Source organism: Cygnus atratus, chromosome 9 (genome assembly GCF_013377495.2).
Source record: "Cygnus atratus isolate AKBS03 ecotype Queensland, Australia chromosome 9, CAtr_DNAZoo_HiC_assembly, whole genome shotgun sequence".
NCBI lineage: Eukaryota > Metazoa > Chordata > Aves > Anseriformes > Anatidae > Cygnus > Cygnus atratus.
The window spans coordinates 26,682,765-26,703,509 of NC_066370.1; the positions used below are offsets into that span (position 1 = coordinate 26,682,765).

A 20,745-nucleotide genomic window follows, 5' to 3' on the forward strand; every position below is an offset into this window, starting at 1 on the left:
TGATGTGGAATTCTTATTTTGATAAGCACTGAAGTAGGTTCTGATCTAGTCTTAGTAAGGGTTAAGTAGTTTGATTCTACAGAGGATGGGAAATTGTATAAGGAGATTGTATACAGAAACTTTGGCTTGTATGCACCGCGGACATTCTGCTACAAAAGCAATTTTATAAGGGCTGTTTATATACAGATGGTAAGTTTTCATGGGCACACTAATTACAGGTGGAGAGTTGGAGAGGTGGAAAAATGCTACTATGCAACCCTGCCATATTGGTGAAGAGCATTGGCTCTGTAGAGCCTGTTACGCTCCAGTAAACTGCATTTAATTTATAAAAAAATAAAGCCTTTAAAACATTTGTTTATTGATAAGGCTTTGCAAAGACAGAAGCATCCCAGCATACACTAGTCCTGGATCTTACTGTTATTGCAGACATTCAGTGGAGCCTATAAAGCATACCAGGAGGAAGAGGAGCAACTGAAAGGATGTTTTACTGTAGAACAGAACCACTAGCCAAACTTACTGACTTGAGCTTTGCAAAAAGTGAACAGTTCATGCTTTCAGCATACTTTACCTCCTTATGGGAGCTCATCTCATGCTCATACATCATCAGGTCTCCCATTTTCAGAGCCATGAAAGCCTTAGTAAGTGTGAGGACCACCGACGGCATATTGTTTTCTACTTTATGAAGATACTTCACAGCTGTCAAAGGACATACATTTCTCATGCAGGGACTGCAGAGGATATGAGGCAGCTGCATGGGATCAGCAACATTGAATATCTGGAGAACCTGATTTGCTGATTCCTATTAAAATAAAACCCATTTGACAGTTTTAACATTTCCAGATACGTAATCTTTTCTGGCATAAGAAGCACTTCTTTTCTTCTTTTGAATAGGCAAGTACAGCTTAGCTACCAAATCCCTACTAGTGAAAGTAAAGGTACTCTAACCAGGAATGATTCAGCACATATTCTGAAAAGCTAAGAGAACTCTCTACCACACCGAATCAGTTTTACCAATCTGTGCAACATGGCAAGAAGGTTCAAAAAACAATTTGCATTGTTGCAGAAACGGAAAATGAAAGAGATCTAAGACAACTTTTCTAGCACAAATGTATCTCTGTATGCAAGTGGGAACCATCATTATCAATATGCCTTGTGATAACCAAACCCGTAAGTTGCCTGAAAGCAGCCCAAAGCATCGCAGCTGTTACACGCATGCTCTTTTGTCAAAAATGGGTAAATAAAAAAGTATGAAAAAGAATAATTGTAAAACTAAATAAACAGTTCAGCATTTCAAAAGAAATTTTAATTAATATGTGATGCACAGTTCTTAAAATTGTCATTAAATCATCAGATTAAGAAAAAAATACTTGTTTCTACCTTGCTTAATTCTTCATTTATGTCTTCATTAAGAGAGTGAGTTAAATAAAATATAAAACCTCTTTCATATGTCTGTATTTCATCACCTTCTGAAACTAGTCGCTCTAAAACTTCAGTCATGGATAAACCCGCCATTCTATAGTATGGCAAAGCAAGGTGGTAATCCTTTGTGTCAAACCTGAAAGCAACAAAATGGGAAGGAAAATGAACAATTAAGAGCAACACATTTGACACCACTGTTTCTAAGAACTAAAATAACACATCAAGGTTGCAAACACACCACTATCTGCAAATACATAGCTAATACTCAAGGTAACATTGTATTTTGTGTTAAACTGACAATCAAAACAACCAGGCACTTAGCAGAGGACCAGATTAAGCTGTTCTGGTAGAATATAAGTATTTGAAATATACATGCCATGCCAAAGTAAAATAGCAAGGAATAATGGATTTTCATTTTAAGGTTACATTATTGGAAACAAAAGCTCATCTATATCACTTTGACATCTAAAACATACCTGCTGTAGCAGTCTCCTAAAAAGGCACAACTTTCTCTGAACGCTCTTAGAAGTTCTTCTTTATCATCTGATTTAAGGAAACCAGGGTCCATTATAGCTGCTCTGACTAGTAAGTGAGCCTCACTTAGAAGGTGGATGCAACTCTCAGTTTTCGCATTTTCGTAAGTTCTACTATAATCTACCTAGAACAGATACACAATACACTTTGGATGCTGGTAAAAATAAAGAATATACACAAACAATTCTTGAGAAAGCAGCAGGTATTTGAAATAGAATTATGAGCTATTCATAAGAAATATATTACAGTATATTCAGCACCGGAGATTAACAGTACCTATTTTTAGTCAATAAACAAAAGCAGGAGTTGGAAATACCATTTCTCTGTACAGCTGGATTGTTGAAACAGTGTTTATAATATATAAATTCCAACCAGGCGCTGACTCGGAATTTGTTCTGGATTTGATGCTATTAGCCTTTCTGGAACTAGAGAAAAGGAAAAGAGTTAAGTTACCAATGTCTAAATAAACATTCTGTAGCCAAAAACAAACAAACAAAAACCTGACAGTTTAAATGCATAAACAGGTATGTTTGCAGACTAGTAGACGTTTGAGAGTTAAGTTGTGAATTTAAGTTGTAATGGCTAGTAATAGATAGGCATGTTCATACACCAGAAACATCATTGTTAGAAACCATCAACTACATCTTCTCCTGGATTTAACACCAGGTAGTATCATGTACATACATGAAGGTGAGTAATTCAAATTAGTTAAGATGTTCAGTTACTTTCCATAAAGATTTACTCCACTCTTGACCCTGCAGCTCAATTCACACATTTGTCAAGACAAGGTGTAAAAAAAATACTTGAACACTTTCACTTTTAATATATTGGCTAGGTCTTCAATTCCCTAACATTAAAACACTGTAGGAAAAGTGTCTTCCTGTTCCGTTTCTTTACTAATCATAGAATATCTGAGATTGATCCCACTAGGATCATCGAGTCCAACTCCTGGGTCCCCAAAGGACCACACAAAAAATCAGACCAAGTGTCTGAGAGCATTGTCCAAATGTTTCTTGAACTCTGGCTTGGTGCCATGATCCTCTGAGAGGCCTGTTCCAGCACCTGACCACCCTCTTGGTGAAAAACTTCGACTACATACATACAACAACACTATCTTGGGCCAAAGTCCAGTGTTTCTTTTGTCATTAATATAGCAATGTTCACAACTGTCTTGCATTTAGTTAAAGGTTCTAAGACTTTTTCATTTTTTGCTACAACACATTTTGTTAGCCTGCAGGTCCATAACTCCTACATATTTTTTGCCAGGGGAAGTATTTTTTTCTTCTCAGTAGCAGATACATTCTTCATAATGTTATTTTAACATTACATATGAAAGTTGGCTTTGACAATCTTGAGTAACTTATTTTGTAAAAGTTCAACTTTCCATTTCTTCCATGTCATTTAATAGAGTAGAATTCAAAAATCAATGCTTGATTTCTGTTCTCATCCGTCAGCTAGGGAATTATGTCCTAACAATCTTTCCACAGAGGATCCTCTCCGACTCCAACACCTGAAAATTCAGCACTGTACACAGAGCTCTAAATCCCATCTCCCCAAAAGATGCAAATTCTTACAGCATCCTTCTTGTAGGCTTTCGTCTTTCAGTAATATCTTCTGTGTTAGCCTTAGTCAGAAGAATTATATGGTTTTTGAAATGACAGATAGCTCTTGGTCCTATAAAAAGCTGCATTCGTAATGTGCAGACATCCAGAGCAACAGGTGGACAAGCCTATAAAGAAAAGCAAGTGTGTTTTGTAATTTCAGTTAGTGTGTGCTTTGAGTGAGTCTTTAAATCAAAAAGGAAACATGTTACCTAACGTGGAAAAGATAATCCCAAATAGTTTTAATTTGGCTGAGATGTAAGACTGCCTGATGTGTTTGCAAAAGTCCTGATTTCAGTTGCTTACGTTTTATAAAAAAAAAATACAGATAGAAATATTATATTTGCTTGCAATATTTATTGTTATGTTGCCTATCCAGTATTACACCCTTGATTTATTCAGCATGCATCTTTCAGCCAAAACATACCATTTCCTCTAGGCTGGACTAAAAATGGAAAAATGCAACCTCATTTGCCCAGAAATATTCTACACTTGTAACTCTAAGAAGATAAAATACCACATTTACAAATTAGTATACACAGTGAAGCAAGGCAACACAGCATCATGTATTATGTGTGCCCTACTTTTTGAAGAAACCTCAATCTTTGGTAAGGAGGCAGAGGGCTGCAGTGATGACCTGGAGGCTATGAACTGCCCTGGGCCTGTCATAACCAGAACCAGCCAGCTCTGAAATTGATGTCAGAAATGACAGGAAAAACAAGTACATGTCAAACTCCACAAAGGAGAAGGAACTCCACTAAAGGACTGCAGCCTGTGGGAAACCCACACCAGGGAGAGGCACCCCTAAGGGACAGTGGCCCATGGGAGGACAGGCTGCAATATGGACACACACGAGTGTCTGCAGCTTACTATTACATGCACACCTCACAAACAAAAACAAAGAACCAAAGTTTAGGTTTCAAGACAGTTAAGCTTTACAAGCACCATCAGTTGTAACATGGGAAAACTGCTCCCTCCATTCAGAATAGCATGGAATTTAGGTGAAACCTTGTGATATCATAGTTTTTGAAAACATTCTATTAATTATCTAGAATCTTAAACAACAATAATAGATTGTTTCAGTGATACACGTGCAGACTTTTAGAATATGCCATAGATTGAAATAAAATATTAATTTTTGATTTTTTTTTGGTCACAGCCGATAGAAACTAACATGATTTCAGAAGGAAACAGGGGAACAAAGTGTCACACTGCTACTCCAACTCTTTTAGCAAAATAATGAGATGTGCACCTTTGCAGTCGTATCAATGTATGGATCCTCATCACGAGCTGCTGCTGCACTGCACCGCACTGTGAAACACTGCAGGTTCTCACTAGAGGGAAAGAAGAGACAACACTGATGACGAAGAAAATGAAGACCTGCAACAATCCAAAAGCCAAGACTAAAGAGAATCAGATCTTTCTCCTTGTGCAGAAATGGCCTTTGAGGCCTAGGCAGGAGGATGTTCTGCACCATAACATGAGCTTGCCCAGAATGCCTCAGGAAAAAATAAAGCACAAAGAGAAAGGTAGTAATACAATCAGCAAAATCGTAAATATAGTACCTTGTAATGACGTGCAGGAATTGTGGAGTGAGAACTGCCTGCTCTGACTTCTCTGAATACTGGTAAGTAGAAATCAGTTCTACTAACTTCCCAACAGAGTAGAGATATCCAACATGAGGCAAAGAGAAAAAGCAAAAGAGACTGAGTAGTTCTCTCTTGGTCTCAGTTTCCTCATGGGCTGTCACAGAACTTCCTAGATGTAACAATAAGAAAGGCATTTTATATACATCTCGTAAATCAAAACCTTGCAATTCCTTTGTAAGCCCGATGCCTAAAAGCTACTCTCAGACCTGACCAAGTTCCAATTGATTTTGTTAGTAGCCACTGAAGAGAAAGAGAACTACATGAAGAACAGCATACCGGTTGGTAACACATCAATTTGTATGCCACGTTCACATTTCAAGGCATTTCTAACAAAAGCGTGGATGAATCACCAAGCGAAGAATTTCCACAGACCCAACAGTATGTGGGAGTCCTGGCAGATTCATCACAACTAAACACCCATAGCTCGAACGATCAGTCTGGTCTTAGACAACTCCTTGTGACCTCGAATGAATGCTCATCGAGAGCTGCAGACGAACTGCACCAAAATGCAGATCCTCACTTAAATGAAAGAGAGTCAGAGAATGGCAGAATTATTTATAAAGCCACTTTGGCAGGTAAAGGGTGTGTTCAGATTCTACAGACCCTCTTGTCAAGGTCTGTAAACCACAAGAGAAAATAAGTTAGATGGAACTGAACAGCAAGTAGCTCGTTCTCTTGAGTCAGCTGCAACTTAAATGAGACTTTGCTACTGAACAGAACAGACAGCCACAAACTGGGTGAGCAGTCAGTAAAGGTGACATAACAAAGGATTAAATTTTCCCCTGGTTATGTTGAAGCTTGAGCTAGTGTTTATTGGCGAATCCCTGAAATTTGCTTTCATCCCTTGTCATTTTAAATAAAGTCTGGCATAAAGGTAACCTGTACCTTAATATTATTAAGGTTTACTACTCTGATTTCCAGTGTTGACTCTCAGAGACAGACTAGAATGTTACAGTGACACTGAAGACAATTTAATTTATGCAACGTAAAAAGTGACTGTTTTGTGACGTAAAATTTGTCAACAGAGAACTGATAAGAGCTGTCTTTGAACAGACTTACTCTTATGGTGCTGTGAATTGGTATTTTCGTTCAAAGTTTACACAGAACTTAGAGAAAGACATTTCTGTTAAAGGAAGCCCAGTTTAAATCACTGAAAAGGGAGGAAATACCTTAATTTTAAAACAAATCATACAGGAACAGTGTACAAAAGAGATTATACTGAGACGTTCCTTCCTTTCCCAGGACTCCTGTGACATACAACACAATGCATCCACGCATATGCATCTACCTGTCTGGTATATAGGAAGCAGTTGAACAGAGTGCAACTTCATCTCTTCACAAAACCCAAAAGGCGACTGGTCAGGTGCAAAATGCCTAGAGGAAATATCCAAACCAACATGGGACATCAGTGAGAAACTATTACCATTCACCTTGGGCAAGGAAAGAGCAATAGTTCTAACAGCCATAGTTGGTGTTTTAACACTCAACTATTTTGCCTTCATACTACTAATGCGATTAGCTTAGCAATGCTAAGAAGAACGTAGCACAGCTAGAAACAACAAGTTCCTGCAACCAAAAATTCTTTCTTCGCTTGTCTACAAGTCATGTGCCAAAGTCTGGGATCATTGAAGATGTGCTGCAATTGATTTGAATCTTGATTTAATCTTTCTTTCTTCCTTTTTATTTAACTGAACAAAATTCATCCTCAATCCTACTTTTCTTTCTTTTTATGAGTCATCCTTTTTCTTGCCTTGCTTCAAAATTCACAGCTGGACTGAGATGTCAGTTCTTACTCAGTTTTAGATAGAAGTGTAATGGTTTTGATTACTAAAAAAAATAAAAGGTGTAGCTTCTTAGTGCTTAAGATACTTGGTAAATTCCCCTTTGCCAGCGGCACAAAGGGAGATTTTATATATATATATACATATATATAAAAATATTAAAGGTATTGAAGTATCACTTTAGCTGGAGTTGATGAAACCTGCAGAATAGACACACAGAAGGCAGTACCTTGATCAAGGTCACACAGCCAGGACTGATGATTAGTCTTGTGAGTTATACTTTATAATAGGCTTCTCTAAACCATAACAGAATTCGACACAAGCTGCTTCAGAATAAGACACGTAAAACTTAGTTTGGCCAGTTCAGAATGAAAGTACAAAAACCTGAGTGGTCAGACACCGTAACAGGCTGCCCAGAGAGGTTGTGGAGTCTCCCCCATCTCAGGAGCTACTCAAAACCTAACTAGACTAGGTCCTGGAAAAGCTACTCCAGCTGATTCTGGTTGGGAGTAGGATGTTGGACTGGATGACCTCAGGAGATCCTTTTCAACATAAATGATTCTGTATGCTTAGAAAAAAACATCTCTTCTGATACATCGCAAGAGAAGCTCTAATGCATGGTCTTCACAGCATACAAGGCTGTATGATGAAAGCAGACATTACACATCACCAGTACTGCAAAACCATCAGAGATAAATTCCATTTTAATCGTAATAACTATCCACATTCTCAAAATTAAATAAAGCTTAGGATTCACAAGGCCAAAAATGGCATCTTTGGCATCACAGTGTTCTTGGTCTGCTGAGGAAACAGTGTATAAGATGCTCAGAAGTCAAAATACCAGGGTATTTCTTTCATCAAGATATGAGCTTATATTTGCTCCTTGGAATTATTAACGTAACAGTTAACCCACACAGGGGAAAATGCATTTGTAATACCTGAAAAGGAGATACCGCACTTGAAAGTGCTTTGTGTCTTCTGTAGCTAACTCTGTGGATTCCAGCGTGATGGGTATCTCACATAGCTTACTTTCTTCCCCAAGCAGTTCCACTGGTTTCTGACATATGATGAACTCATCTAATTCAAGCTGCAAAGTATGTGTTGAAAGGTCTTCACCTTTTACACCTTAACAACGGAAATGCATTAATTATTCAAACCATTCCATTTAGTAATAACAAAATGCCGGCACAATATCAACTAAACATTCCAACTACAGCTACCTAATTAGCAATGGCTTCTTCAAACCATGAGATTTTTAGAAGAGCTCTGCTAGAAGACAAAAAAGATCTTTCATTTAGGCCTCACCTGTCTCATTCCTTCAGAGTCAATATTTCTGAAAGAACTGGCAATGAAAGAGCTGGCAGTGTGTGCTTGCAGCCCGAAAAGCCAACTGTATGCAGGGCTGCATCAGAAGTGCAGCCAGCAGGTCGAGAGAGGTGATTCTCCCCCTCTCGCTGAGACCCCACCTGGAGCACCATGTTCAGCTCTGGGGCCCGCAGCACAACAACCACACGGAACTGTTGTAGCAGGTCCCAAGGATTTGGACAATGCTCTCAGACATAAAGTCTGATTTTCGGGTAATCCTGTGCAGATCCAGGAGTTGGGACTCAGTTATCCTTGTGAGTCCCTTCCGACTCGAGATATTCTATCATTTCGAGGTTCACGAGATGATTCTTTCCTTCAGCCTCTCCCTTGTCCCTTAGAAGAGACCTGTTTATCTGGGCAGTGACACTGATGGAAGAATTTTTCTGAACACAACACACTGACTCTCTACCACTTTGATTTGGCCAGTGGTGGTACCCCAAAACAGATATCTAATTCTGTGGCTGCATCATCCTGAAAGCGTCCACAGAACAACAGCATATTTAAGTGTTACCTCCAACTACACATAGCAGAATTTTTCATGCACTATAACTTTCAACTGACGGCCCAAAAATTATCCTAAAATACTTTCTGAAGGGCAATTACCTTGTTAGAACCTCCTTTAAGAGTAATAGCAGTCACTTAACAGATTCTCAGAGGCAGAAAAAAATAAATATCTCTACTTACTTCCATTTCCAGGCTCTTCTAGTGTACTAACTCGATGTGCATGTTGCTCTGTACTGTCTGCACTTCGGATCAGTTCCAGTTTCAGGATCAGAACATCCAATTCTGTTGTTATGGCTATATGTCTGGCACAGAATGCAACTTCAGTAGGAATGAAGTCATCAATGTGTAAAATTAAGGTGCGTTCAAAGTCTAATACAGTCAAATTCTGGTTTATGACCAGGTATTTCAAACAGAACATGACTAGTTTATTTTTGCAGCCCACAAGAATATCTCCATTTACAGGACAACATGAAACGCACAGCGGAGGATCTGAAAGTGGCATTTCCACAATTGACATATGTTCTTTTAAGGTTTCACTGTATGACTCTTCCATCTTGTGACCAACCATCCGGACACAAACACGAGAACTCCCTGCAGACATGCATCTCCAGTTCATATACGCTCTTAGGAAAGTTGCTTTGCTTTTCTCTTCAATTGTCAACAAATAGTCTCCTTAAAATAAAGCAGCAGTACTGAAACATCAGTATAGAATAGATGACAGTTTTCGAGCTGTTTACCTGCTATTCCAACAACGTACATTTCAAAGAATATCTTAAATTCTCAACTCTCACATAAAATTTGAAAGGAGTTTTCACCAATGTTTCTTTAACGAAATCCAGAGTGCAAGTTTCTTTGGTAGGTGAAGCACACTTCACATACCATTAAAGAAAGTGAACTAACATACAGGTCTAGGGCCAGATATACCTCTAAAATGAACCCACTTTAAGGGCAGCGCTCGCAGACAAGGTATTTTCACCCCCAAATACCCATGAACAAAAAGTCAAAGGCTCATTAACAGCTGTGGAATCGGCTGGGGAGAAGAGACGCAAACAACCCCCACCCCGCGCTCTAAAATCACAGTGGCCAAGGGCGGGAGCGCAGAGTCCCGCCAGAGCGGAGGAAGACGACAAAAAGGCGCCGAACGGCTCCACGCTGCCGCCGTCACTCTCGGGTTCTCTTCCCCTCCGCGCCTCAGCCGCCGCTTCGCGAGCTCGCCCGCGGCAGCCGCCCGGCTCCGCCGAGAGGCGCCTGAACCCGCCACCAGCGGCCGCGCCGGGCGGGCAGGGACCGCCACGTTGCCCTGCCGCGGGGCCACGACACGCTCCCGCACCCGGCACAGGCCGCCCGCTCCGGCGGAGCCCCACGGCCTTCGCTCGCCCCTCACCCCAGCCCAGCAGTGCCCGTTTGCACCGCCCCGCGCCCGGCACGGACACGCCCCAGCCTCCCCGGGCCCAGCAGCGGCCGGCACTGACCTGCTCGGCTGTGCGCCATGTGCAGCACGGATCCCAGCGTGGCGAAGGAGCCTAGGGGTTCGCAGCGGCCCTCGTGGCGCACGGCGAACACCTCCACCCTGCAACTGGCCGCCGCACCGGCCACGAACAGCACGTCGGGCCCGCAGCAGAAGTGCGCCGGCTCCTGCCCGCAGGGCACTACTCGCTGCGACCCGAACGGGTGCAGGTTGTAAAGCTGCACCATGGTCCCCCGAGCCGCCCCCCGCTACAGCAGCGGCCACAGCGCCCGGGGCCCCGCGGCTTCCGTCTCCGCCCACGGTTCTGCAGCGGGCGCGGGGCGGGGCGGCGGGGGGGCGGGATTGCCGCGCACCACTCACAGAATCATAAAGCTTGGAAAAGACCTGGGCGCGTTTCCGCCGTTACGCGTTGCTCGGTTCGAATGTAAGTTGCCGCGGACCGCCGAGCAATCAGCGGTGAGCCAGCGCTGAGTTGGAGCAGGTGCCGCTAGCAGTAGCGTGCCTAGCGAGTTGGGCTGCTGGGATCTGGGACCCTCCAGCGTCCTAGATGCAAAAACACCTTTGGTTTTTAATACAGCAATTCTTTCTTTAGAACTTCTTAACTTGTGCATCCACGGTATGCTCTAGATACAAGTACTTCCACAAACTTAATCCCGGGTATCTTTAGCACATGTAGATAATCTTTTCTTCCTCGTGGTTTTATAGAAAACAAAACAACAAAAAACGTTTTTTTCTCCTTTACAGAACTCAAGATTGAATAATTTTAAGCAAGTAGGTCAGCAGTTTTTACCTGTGTCCCATGATTTAGCAATTTCTCAAGTGTCTATAAAGCTGTATTAATGTGAAAGTACCACTAAAGAAAATATTTTTAATAGGTTAATGGAGGAATTTAAAATAGGAGTATTTTTAGCAGATTTTCCTTTTATCTAAAGGGAATCGAATGCAGGGAGGCATGCTTGTCAGAAAATGTTATGTTTTGTCTGCATAGTCTCTCCATTTTCATGTTTGTATTTTTCAAGGTATCAAGTTCTGTCCTGATAGCAAGTATACTGGTACTAAGTGCTGGTTCAAATCAGAACTGTAATGGCATGTGCCATAACTACAGTTAGGTAAATTACTTGAGTACAATATTACTTATTTTTTGCGTCTTCTGTGAAGCTAGCTTCAAAGGGATGATATCCTTAATATCAGGTTTCTGTCTATTATATAGAGACAGGCTTGGAATAACACCCATTAATCCTTTAACAAAAAGAAGTTTCCTGCTTGTGCAAAAACCAAAAATAAGTTTGTCACAAACCGCTTCAGGATCACAGGAAATTCTATAATTTCCTGATTTTATCTTTAGTTTGCACATGACTAGATGCTACCAAAATTGCAGTTTCACGTGGTCCTTACAAAGTGACTATACATATAAATAGGAATGAAGAAAAAGGAAGAACCTTTAAAACTTTATTTGAAAACAATCAAACAAGTGAACAGGGTTCTGCAATTTGTTGTTGTTTTTGCTGAATATAGTTTTCCAGATTTCAGTTTTCTAAATATTCATCCCCTTCTTCAGCCTCCGCCTCTACTGAGTCTACCCCAACTTCTTCATAATCTTTCTCAAGCGCAGCCAAATCTTCACGGGCTTCAGAAAATTCTCCTTCCTCCATTCCTTCCCCAACATACCAATGTACGAAGGCACGTTTAGCATACATGAGATCAAATTTGTGGTCAAGGCGAGCCCATGCTTCAGCAATAGCAGTTGTATTACTCAGCATACACACAGCCCGCTGCACCTTTGCAAGGTCACCACCTGGCACCACAGTTGGAGGCTGATAGTTAATGCCCACCTTCAAGGAAACAGATGAAAACTTTGAGTGGGAAGAGTTAAAGACATTTCTGTTAATAATGAACAGACATCATGGTTATGAACAAACAGCTTAGAATTATTTCGCATTTCGTGAGCATATTTAACTAAATCCTAATTCAGGATCAGATCAAATTAAAATTGGGACAATATTAGGTAGGTTGGACTATGGAATTTTTTCACCAGATTATAATGCATAAGTCACACAAATGATTGTGGAAGGGCCCTAGAAGAAATAATTGATAGTAAGAGCTTACTGGACTCTAATTAGAACATACGAATCTGGTCTTTTCAAGTCCTGAATGCACTGACAGTAGCTAGAAGGATTGATCGTTTATCTGCAAGGTGACATTGTCAGCCATCTTGACATTGTTAACAACAACAACACAGAAGATTTGCCCTAGTGATAGAAGCCAGGTGCCATAGAACTTCTGTCATCACAGTACAGACCCCAAAATCGACAGCATCTGTCATTTTAAGGTATCTCAAAAACGTTGCTGGGAAGTTACCGCACTGAACTACTACGTGATAACTTACTATGGTGTTTCTACAGTTGCTTGAGGTTTACCTGTACTTTCTCTATACAGAATTACCTAGGTTTTTGAAGACTTGCAGAAAAATCTGGCATTGTTTTTTTGTACCCACCTGTTTTTAAATTGTTTTCAGATACTCAATATTGCCTGTTGCTATAAAAACTGATAGCTAATCTATAACTTGGTACAGAATTTTCATCTGTGTTGCAGTATCTTGGATTTATACTTAAGAACGTAGTCTGAAATGTAAGCAGTTCGCTAACAGGGACATTACAACATTGTAAAATGACCATCACATCTAAATACTATGCAGTTCCTAGTATTTTAAACATCAAGCACTTCCTAAGTTATTTATGTACCTTGAATCCAGTTGGGCACCAATCCACAAACTGAATGGTACGTTTAGTCTTGATAGTAGCAATAGCTGCATTAACATCCTTAGGTACGACATCACCTCTATATAACATACAGCAGGCCATATATTTGCCATGGCGAGGGTCACATTTTACCATCTGGTTAGCTGGTTCAAAACAAGCATTGGTAATTTCAGCCACAGATAACTGCTCATGATATGCTTTTTCAGCAGAGATGACAGGAGCATATGTTACCAGGGGGAAATGGATTCGTGGGTATGGAACAAGGTTAGTTTGAAATTCAGTGAGATCTACGTTGAGGGCTCCATCAAAACGCAGTGAAGCGGTGATGGATGAAACAATTTGCCCAATCAGTCGGTTTAAATTGGTATAAGTAGGACGTTCTATGTCAAGGTTGCGACGACATATATCATAAATGGCTTCATTATCTACCATGAATGCACAGTCTGAATGCTCCAGTGTTGTGTGGGTAGTTAAAATTGAATTGTAAGGTTCCACTACAGCAGTGGAAACCTGAGGTGCTGGATAAATTGCAAACTCTAGTTTAGATTTCTTTCCGTAGTCAACAGAGAGCCTTTCCATGAGCAGAGATGCAAACCCTGAACCAGTGCCTCCTCCAAAACTGTGAAAGATAAGGAAACCTTGCAGTCCTGTGCACAGATCAGCCTATAATGGGGTAGAAAAAAGTGGGAGAGAAAGAAAAGTTATTGATGATTCTGGAGAGGGTAATATTAAAATAAGCATACCAAATCAATTATTTCCTAATTCTTTTAGTTTTAAAAGGTGAACTTTTTTCCTTGCGTATCTTTTACTCAGAACTACCAGTGACACTGCATACCTTATTCTGAATGAGTATTTTCACATTTAAAAGTAGCAACGTTGACTTTGATGTCATTTTAACACTACTGTAAGCAAGAGCAGCTGTACACCACTGTGAAAAGTTATTATAAATCACAGCTGGGTTACACCTTTGGGAACAGATTCTACTCTATGTGGCAGCAAGTAGCAATTAGGTATTGAAAACCAGTATTTTATAATTTTAGATAGACAATCACTATTTCACTTTGAATCATGCTATACTATGTGAGTTTTTCACAATACATCAGGATATTAAAAAACTAGAAAAATACTTGAAATTTCTGAGCTTTCAACCAAAACCTGAGGTTCAGGTACTGGAAATATTTTGCTTGACACATAAGAGTGCAATTCAAGTTGAAAATAACAAACAAGCAAATAAGTACAACAATATGACCGCGCTTGTTTAAGGATTTTATAATATGTTTCCGAGGTATCCTTAGAATCCCTTCAAATAATGATGTTTCAGATCCTAAGAAGCTTTAAGTTTTATTGACCAAATTTTTATTTAACTCAAAAGGGGGAGGCAGGAAGACTTTTTTTTTTTAATTTTAATGGATAAGTGATTGAAAAAAAACAAGTGGCAAATCACAGTTATAGATAGTTATAGAGCTGTATCAATTATTTTAAAAAACTGCATGACTTGCAGCATGAACTCTTACCAGTTTGCGAATGCGGTCTAGCACTAGATCAACAATCTCTTTTCCAATGGTATAGTGGCCTCTAGCATAATTATTAGCTGCATCTTCTTTCCCAGTAATGAGCTGCTCAGGATGAAATAACTGCCTATACGTGCCTGTACGTACTTCATCTACAAAGAAACAGAATATGCCAACATGAAATCTATCTGTTCAGTTCTATGCATGCTGCCTAGCAGTGAAATACTAAGTAAATGCACATATCAAAAGGGTGTAGACAGCGTCTGTGACTACATGCAGCTTGTCTGACTAGCGTAAGAAGTTGGCACAACTTCAGCCCCTTTGCGAAGAGAAAAACAGCAGGCACTCAGAGCATTATGTGCATCTGGGAACACGGAGGTAACTCAGAGAACTACATCGCAGGCATGGACATATTCTAGATAGCGAATAAACAAAGCTCAGCTCTGGATGTCATGTAGCAGTTTGGGAAGATTACCCACAGACTGCAAAAAAGTTCTGATGTCTCCCAAATGTTCCCCATATATCATTATTTCATTTCTTTCAAGTAACAGTAATTTAAAACGTCAAAGCAGCATCCAAGTATACATCTTTTAGAATCTGTAGTGTTCTGAAGATACAGAAATGTCTGCAGGGAAAGGAGTGGTTTCACAATGATGTACATGTTGGGTACATACCAACTACAGTTGGCTCTAGGTCCACAAACACTGCTCTGGGAACATGTTTACCAGCTCCTGTCTCACTGAAGAAAGTATTAAATGAATCATCTCCACCTCCGATAGTTTTATCACTGGGCATTTGACCATCAGGCTGGATCCCATGTTCAAGACAATACAATTCCCAGCATGCATTGCCAATCTGAACACCAGCCTGACCAACGTGGATAGATATGCATTCACGCTGAAAATTAAAAATAGAACAACGATAATGAAATATGAATCTACCCATCTTCTAGATTTCACTCTCCTAATAACCAGTAATCTGTGGGTTATGTTACCATGATCCTTCTCTGCTGCAGTATTCCCCAGTTGCTCTCAAGTGACAATGACACTGATCAAGTTGTCTCCTGCTGGCAAGATTCTACTCGCCTCAGTTGATCTGGACTATGATATTGAGAATATTGTAGAACCTTAGAGACTACATAGTCTCTATGAACACGTTGGATAAATGCAGTATTATCATCCCTTACCATGCTGCACGTATATTCTATCTTTAATATCGTCTAGTCTCTTTTCCACCTTTCCTTGGCTTTGGAAGACTTTTTTATATAATAACCCCAAATTTCCTTGATTTATTGCCAGTGATGTTCTGGGCAATGTTGCAAGAATTTCTCCCACATAAAACCTTTTAGTGTGTTTTCCTTTGCAATAAAGTTATCTAGTGCCTGGAAATCCATACGTCTTTGAGTTCATCTGCTAAATCACCTGTGTAAGCATGCCACCTGTTTAATCTCTCGAAAATCTCAATTTTGTCTTACATCTGAGACTGAGATAAACTGTTATCCTAGCTTAGTGTTACAGTGTACCTAGGAAAAAGCAGAGATGGAAAATAAATGGTAGGGTGTCTACACTCCCCTTTTCTTCACGGCTTCATCAAAGCTTGTATCCTTGACTCCATGTTTGTATTCTCACTCACGGAGTTCTGGCATTAACCCGTTGCCGGCGAGGCTGACTCCGCACTTATTTCCACTTCATTCGGTTAGCACCAAGTTTCTAAAGGCTTTGTGCTGCTTGTCTCCAGCTCCCTAGCACGTTTGCACCACGTGCCTCAGAGCGGGAGCTGCATGCGCCGGGCACCACCCCGCAGCCCCGCCCCTGCGCAGGCAGCTGTGCCACATGGCTGGCTGCGGGCCAGCCCCCTCTCCTCCGAGTGGCTGCCTGCGACCCTCGGAAGCTCTGAAGCTCGCAGCCACGAAACGGCAGAACGAAATGCTCGGCTGCTGTCTTGCGCTTTCCCGCCGTCTCTCACCTCGGGCGGGTGTAGTCTATCCCTCACCTGTCACCTTCTCCCCACCGCGCCGACAGCGAGGCGGCCGCTATAAACAGCCTTTCGTTGCATTTCCACGCGGCTTGTCCTGTTAGCCACCGGCCAGTTCCTGCACATCGCCTGCCTTGACCTGTTAACTTACAGCCACCTCCCTCCTCCCCCTCCAAGCCCTCCCGCCTTACTGCTACCGTGGGGACTCCACAGGGCGTCTCTCTGCAAGCCCCGCCATGGTGGGCGTAATCCTAAACTCCCCAGACCCACCGCAGCAGAAGCGCTCCCAAATTCCCTGCCTCCTCCCAGCCGCGAGAGTCCCGCTCCCCACCATGTTGCCTGGCCAAGCTCAGGAGCCTCGACTGCACCAGACCGCGTCCACCACCTCCCGCCGAGCACCGCCAACTGCCGCCGAGTAACCGCCTCGATCCCCTCGGCTTCGCGCGCTGGTTTCCCATTGGCTGTTACCCGCGCGCTCCAGAGGCGAATGGAGACCGCTGATTAGCCGAGCGTGCTGATATGCCCACGTGGGGTGATGACTGCCACGTGCTCGCTTGAGAGCGCGAGTCGGGGTGGTTGCAGGGGGCGGGCTTGAGCTCTGCTGAAGGGGGACGTGGGCGTGTCGGTGCGGGCCGAGGCGCTGCGTGCAGCGCACGCTGGGGGCTCGAGGAGTCGCCTCAGGGCGGGCTCCGGCTGCCCCCTGCGCTGAGGCAGCAGCGCAGGTCCTAGCGCGGGCTCGCCGCGCGCGCTTACGCTCGCAGCAGTCTGGAGGCTGCCGGGGCGAATGGCTGGAAGTGGGGCCGGCTGCGGAGCGCAGGCGTCGCTGGAGCACGCTTCTACGGCGGCCGTTTGGAGGCGGCAGGGGGGCCGGTGCCTCTCAGCAGAGCGGCGCGCAGCCACGAACCGGGCGGAGAAATCCCTCTCAGCAGAAAAGGCAGGTACGTGGGCGTCCAGGTTGACGCATCCAGCTTGAAATGTGTACGTTCAGTTGTGCTCTGGAGGGTCTGTCTTGCTACCCCTGTTGTCATTTTCTTTCCTTCTTTTGTAACAGTCAAAACTTTGATCCACCTGTATTAACAAAATCACAGGAAGTCAGGGGCACCTCCCATCAGACCAGGCTGCCCGCTCTCATCCGGCCTGGCTTTGAACAGTGCCAGGGATGGGGCATCCACAGCTTCTCTGGGCAATCTGTTCAGTGCTTCGCGACCCTCACAGTGAGGAACTTCTTCCTTATATCTCATCTAAATCTCTTTCAGTTATAAACCACTGCCCCTTGTCCTGTCACTACACTCTCATAAAGAGTCCCTCCCCCATCTTCCCTCTAAGTACTGGAAGACTGCTATCAGGTCTCCCCAGAGCCTTCTCTTCTCCAGGCTGAACCACCCCCAGCTCTCTCAGCCTGCCTTCATAGGAGAGGTGCTCCAGAACTCCTATCGTCCTCATGGCCCTCCTTGGGACCTGCTACAACAGTTCCATGTGGTTGTTGTGCTGCGGGCCCCAGAGCTGAACGTGGTGCTCCAGGTGGGGGCTCAGCGAGAGGGGGAGAATCACCTCTCTCGACCTGCTGGCTGCGCTTTTTCAATAATGTTAGTTCTAACTAATAGGACAAGGGAATCGTAGAATCACAGTATCATTAAGGTTGGAAAAAACCTTCAAGATCATGTGGCCCAACCACCCCCCTACCACCAATGTCACCCACTAAACCATGTCCCCATGCTCCATGTCCGACCTTTCCTTGAACACCCCCAGGGACAGTGACTCCAGCACCTCCCTGGGCAACCCGTCCCAATGTCTGACTGCTCTTTCTGAGAAGAAACATCTCCCAATTTCTAACCTGAACCTCCCCTGGCACAACTTGAGGCCATTCCCTCTAGTCCTATCACTAGTTACCTGAGGGAAGAGGCTGACCTCCACCTCCCCACAACTTCCTTTCAGGTAGTTGTAGAGAGCAATAAGGTGTCCCCCTGAGCCTCCTTGTCTCCAGACTAAATCAGCCGCTCCTCATAGGACTTGTGTTCCAGGCCCTGCACCAGCTTCGTAGCCCTTCTCTGGACATGCTCCAGGGCCTCCATGTCCTTCTTGTGCTGAGTGGCCCAAAACTGAACACAGTACTTGAGGTGTGACCTCACTACAGCAGAATACAAGGGGACAATCACCTCCCTGGTCCTGCTGGCTACACTGTTCCTGATAACAAGCCAGGATGCCATTGACCTTCTTGGCCAGCTGGGCACACTGCCAGCTCATGTTCAGGTGAGCATTAATCAGCACCCCCAGATCCTTTTCCTCTGCACAGCTTTCCAGCTACTCTCCCCCAAGCCTGTAGAGCTACATGGGGTCGTTGGGGCCAACGGGCAGGACCCTGCACTTAGCCATGTTGAACCTCATCCCATTGGCCTCTGCCCATCAACCCATCCTGTCCAGGTTCCTCTTCAGGCCCTCCCTACCCTCCGGCAGATCGACACTTCCCCCCAACTTGGTGTCATCTGCAAACTTACTGAGGGTGCACTCAATTCCCTCATCCAAATCATCAATAAAGATGTTAAAAAGGATGGGCCCCAACACTGGGGAACACCACTCGTGACTGGTCGCCAGCTGGATTTAATTCCATCTACCACTACTCTCTGGGCCTGGCCATCCAGCTTTTTTTTAACTGAGCAAAGCATGTACCTGTCCAAGCCATGGGCTGCCAGCTTCTCCAGGAGAATACTATGGGAGACTACGTCAAAGACCTTGCTGAAGTCTAGGTAGACTATGTCAACAGACTTTCCCTCATCCACCAGGCAGGTCACCCGGTCATAGAAGGAGATGATACTGATCAGGCAGGACTTGCCTTTCATGAACCCATGCTGACTGGGCCTGATCCCCTGGTTGTCCTGCATATGCTGCGTGATTGCATTCAAGATGACCTGTTCCATCACCTTTCCTGGTACCGAGGTCAGGCTGACAGTCCTGTAGTTCCCTGGGTCCTCCTTACAACCCTTCTTATAGATGGGTGTCACATTAGCAAGTCTCCAGTCATCCGGGATCTCTCCAGATGACCAAGACCGCTGATAGATGATGGAAAGCAGCCCAGCAATCACATCCGCCAACTCCCTTAGCATTCTTGGGTGAATCCCATTTGGCCCCATGGACCTGTGGCAGTCCAGGTGGAGCAGCAGGTCTCTAACTGTTTCCATCTGAACCGTGGGAGGGCTCTTCCGCTCTTCATCCCAGACTTCCAGGTCGGGAGGATGAGTACCCTGAGGATAAGTGGTCTGGCTAGTAAAGACATGCAAAGAAGTCGTGAAGAACCTCAGCCTTTTTCTTATTCTCTGTAGTCATGTTCCCCCCTGCATCCGGTAAAGAAGAGAGATTCTCTTTGGCCCTCCTCTTGCCATTAATATATTTATAAAAAACATTTTTTATTATCCTTGACCATAGTGGCCAGGTTGAGCACATAGTGGGGTTTGGCCTTCCTGTTTTTTTCTCTGCATATGCTGGCAACTTCCATGTACTCTCTCTGAGTTGCCTGCCCCTTCTTCCACTGGACATAAACTCCCTTTTTCTTCCAGAGACTCAGCAAAAGTTCCCTATTCAGCCACATCGGTCGTCTTGCCCCCCAGTTCATCTTACAGCACACGGGGACAGCCTGCTCCTGCGCCTTTAAGACTTCCTTCTTGAGGAGCATCCAGCCTTCCTGGATCCCTCTGCCCTTGACGACTGACTCCCAAGGGACCCTCCCTACCAGGGTCCTGAACAGTTCAAAGTCAGCCCTTTGGAAGTCCAAGGTAGCAGTTTTACTGACCCCTGCTCCTGACTTCACCAGGAATAGAGAACTCTACCATGTCATGGTCACTCTGCCCAAGACAGCTCCCAACCACCACATCTCCCACCAGTCCTTCTCTGGGAACAGCAAGTCTAGCAGGGCACCCCCTGATACGCTCACTAACCATCTGAGTCAGGAAGATGTCTTACATGCACTCCAGGAACCTCCTAGACTGCTTCCTCAGGGCTGTATTGTATTTCCAGCATATGTCTGGGAAGTTAAAGTCTCCCATGAGGACAAGCGCTGGCAATTGAGTGACTACCACCAGCTGCTTATAGAATGCCTCAGCCATCTCTTCATCCTGGTTTGGTGGTCTTTAACAGACCCCCACCAGGATGTCTGCCTTGTTGGCCAACCCTCTGATCCTTATCCACA

General features: G+C 43.6%; 2 protein-coding genes across 3 annotated transcripts in view; both read right to left on the reverse strand.

Moving 5' to 3' along the window:
• The window catches only part of HPS3 (HPS3 biogenesis of lysosomal organelles complex 2 subunit 1), a 19,510-nt gene extending 8,872 nt beyond the window's left edge, over positions 1-10,638 (reverse strand). The window contains exons 1-11 of the mRNA XM_035566423.1: positions 10,326-10,638; positions 9,034-9,525; positions 7,923-8,109; positions 6,492-6,577; positions 5,120-5,312; positions 4,807-4,888; positions 3,528-3,682; positions 2,270-2,378; positions 1,896-2,077; positions 1,378-1,555; positions 569-799 (exon numbers count right to left, since the gene is read on the reverse strand). Coding sequence (XP_035422316.1) covers positions 569-799; positions 1,378-1,555; positions 1,896-2,077; positions 2,270-2,378; positions 3,528-3,682; positions 4,807-4,888; positions 5,120-5,312; positions 6,492-6,577; positions 7,923-8,109; positions 9,034-9,525; positions 10,326-10,548 — 2,118 coding nt within the window. The 5' untranslated portion in view covers positions 10,549-10,638. The remainder of the gene's footprint in view (positions 1-568; positions 800-1,377; positions 1,556-1,895; positions 2,078-2,269; positions 2,379-3,527; positions 3,683-4,806; positions 4,889-5,119; positions 5,313-6,491; positions 6,578-7,922; positions 8,110-9,033; positions 9,526-10,325) is intronic.
• A 1,118-nt stretch (positions 10,639-11,756) lies between these two features.
• LOC118257988 (tubulin alpha-3 chain) lies at positions 11,757-17,633 on the reverse strand. Of its 2 annotated transcripts, none has more exons than XM_035566450.2 (5): positions 16,897-17,633; positions 15,266-15,488; positions 14,595-14,743; positions 13,063-13,743; positions 11,757-12,153 (listed from the first exon to the last, which is right to left on the reverse strand). In XM_035566450.2, the coding sequence occupies exons 1-5, from the start codon at positions 16,897-16,899 to the stop codon at positions 11,848-11,850; spliced, it is 1,362 nt and encodes a 453-aa protein (XP_035422343.1). In that variant the 5' UTR covers positions 16,900-17,633; the 3' UTR covers positions 11,757-11,847. The 2 variants fall into 2 exon arrangements, with proteins under 2 accessions (XP_035422343.1, XP_035422344.1); XM_035566451.2 differs by having other exon boundaries at positions 17,034-17,497.
• Positions 17,634-20,745: the final 3,112 nt, after the last annotated feature.

Excerpts from the sequence above, each read along its gene's own strand:
- LOC118257988 (XM_035566450.2), bottom strand. Across the intron at positions 13,744-14,594 it reads TAGACCGCATTCGCAAACTG|GCTGATCTGTGCACAGGACT; the intron begins GTAAGAGTTCAT and ends ACCCCATTATAG. Across the intron at positions 12,154-13,062 it reads GGTGCCCAACTGGATTCAAG|GTGGGCATTAACTATCAGCC; the intron begins GTACATAAATAA and ends GTTTCCTTGAAG.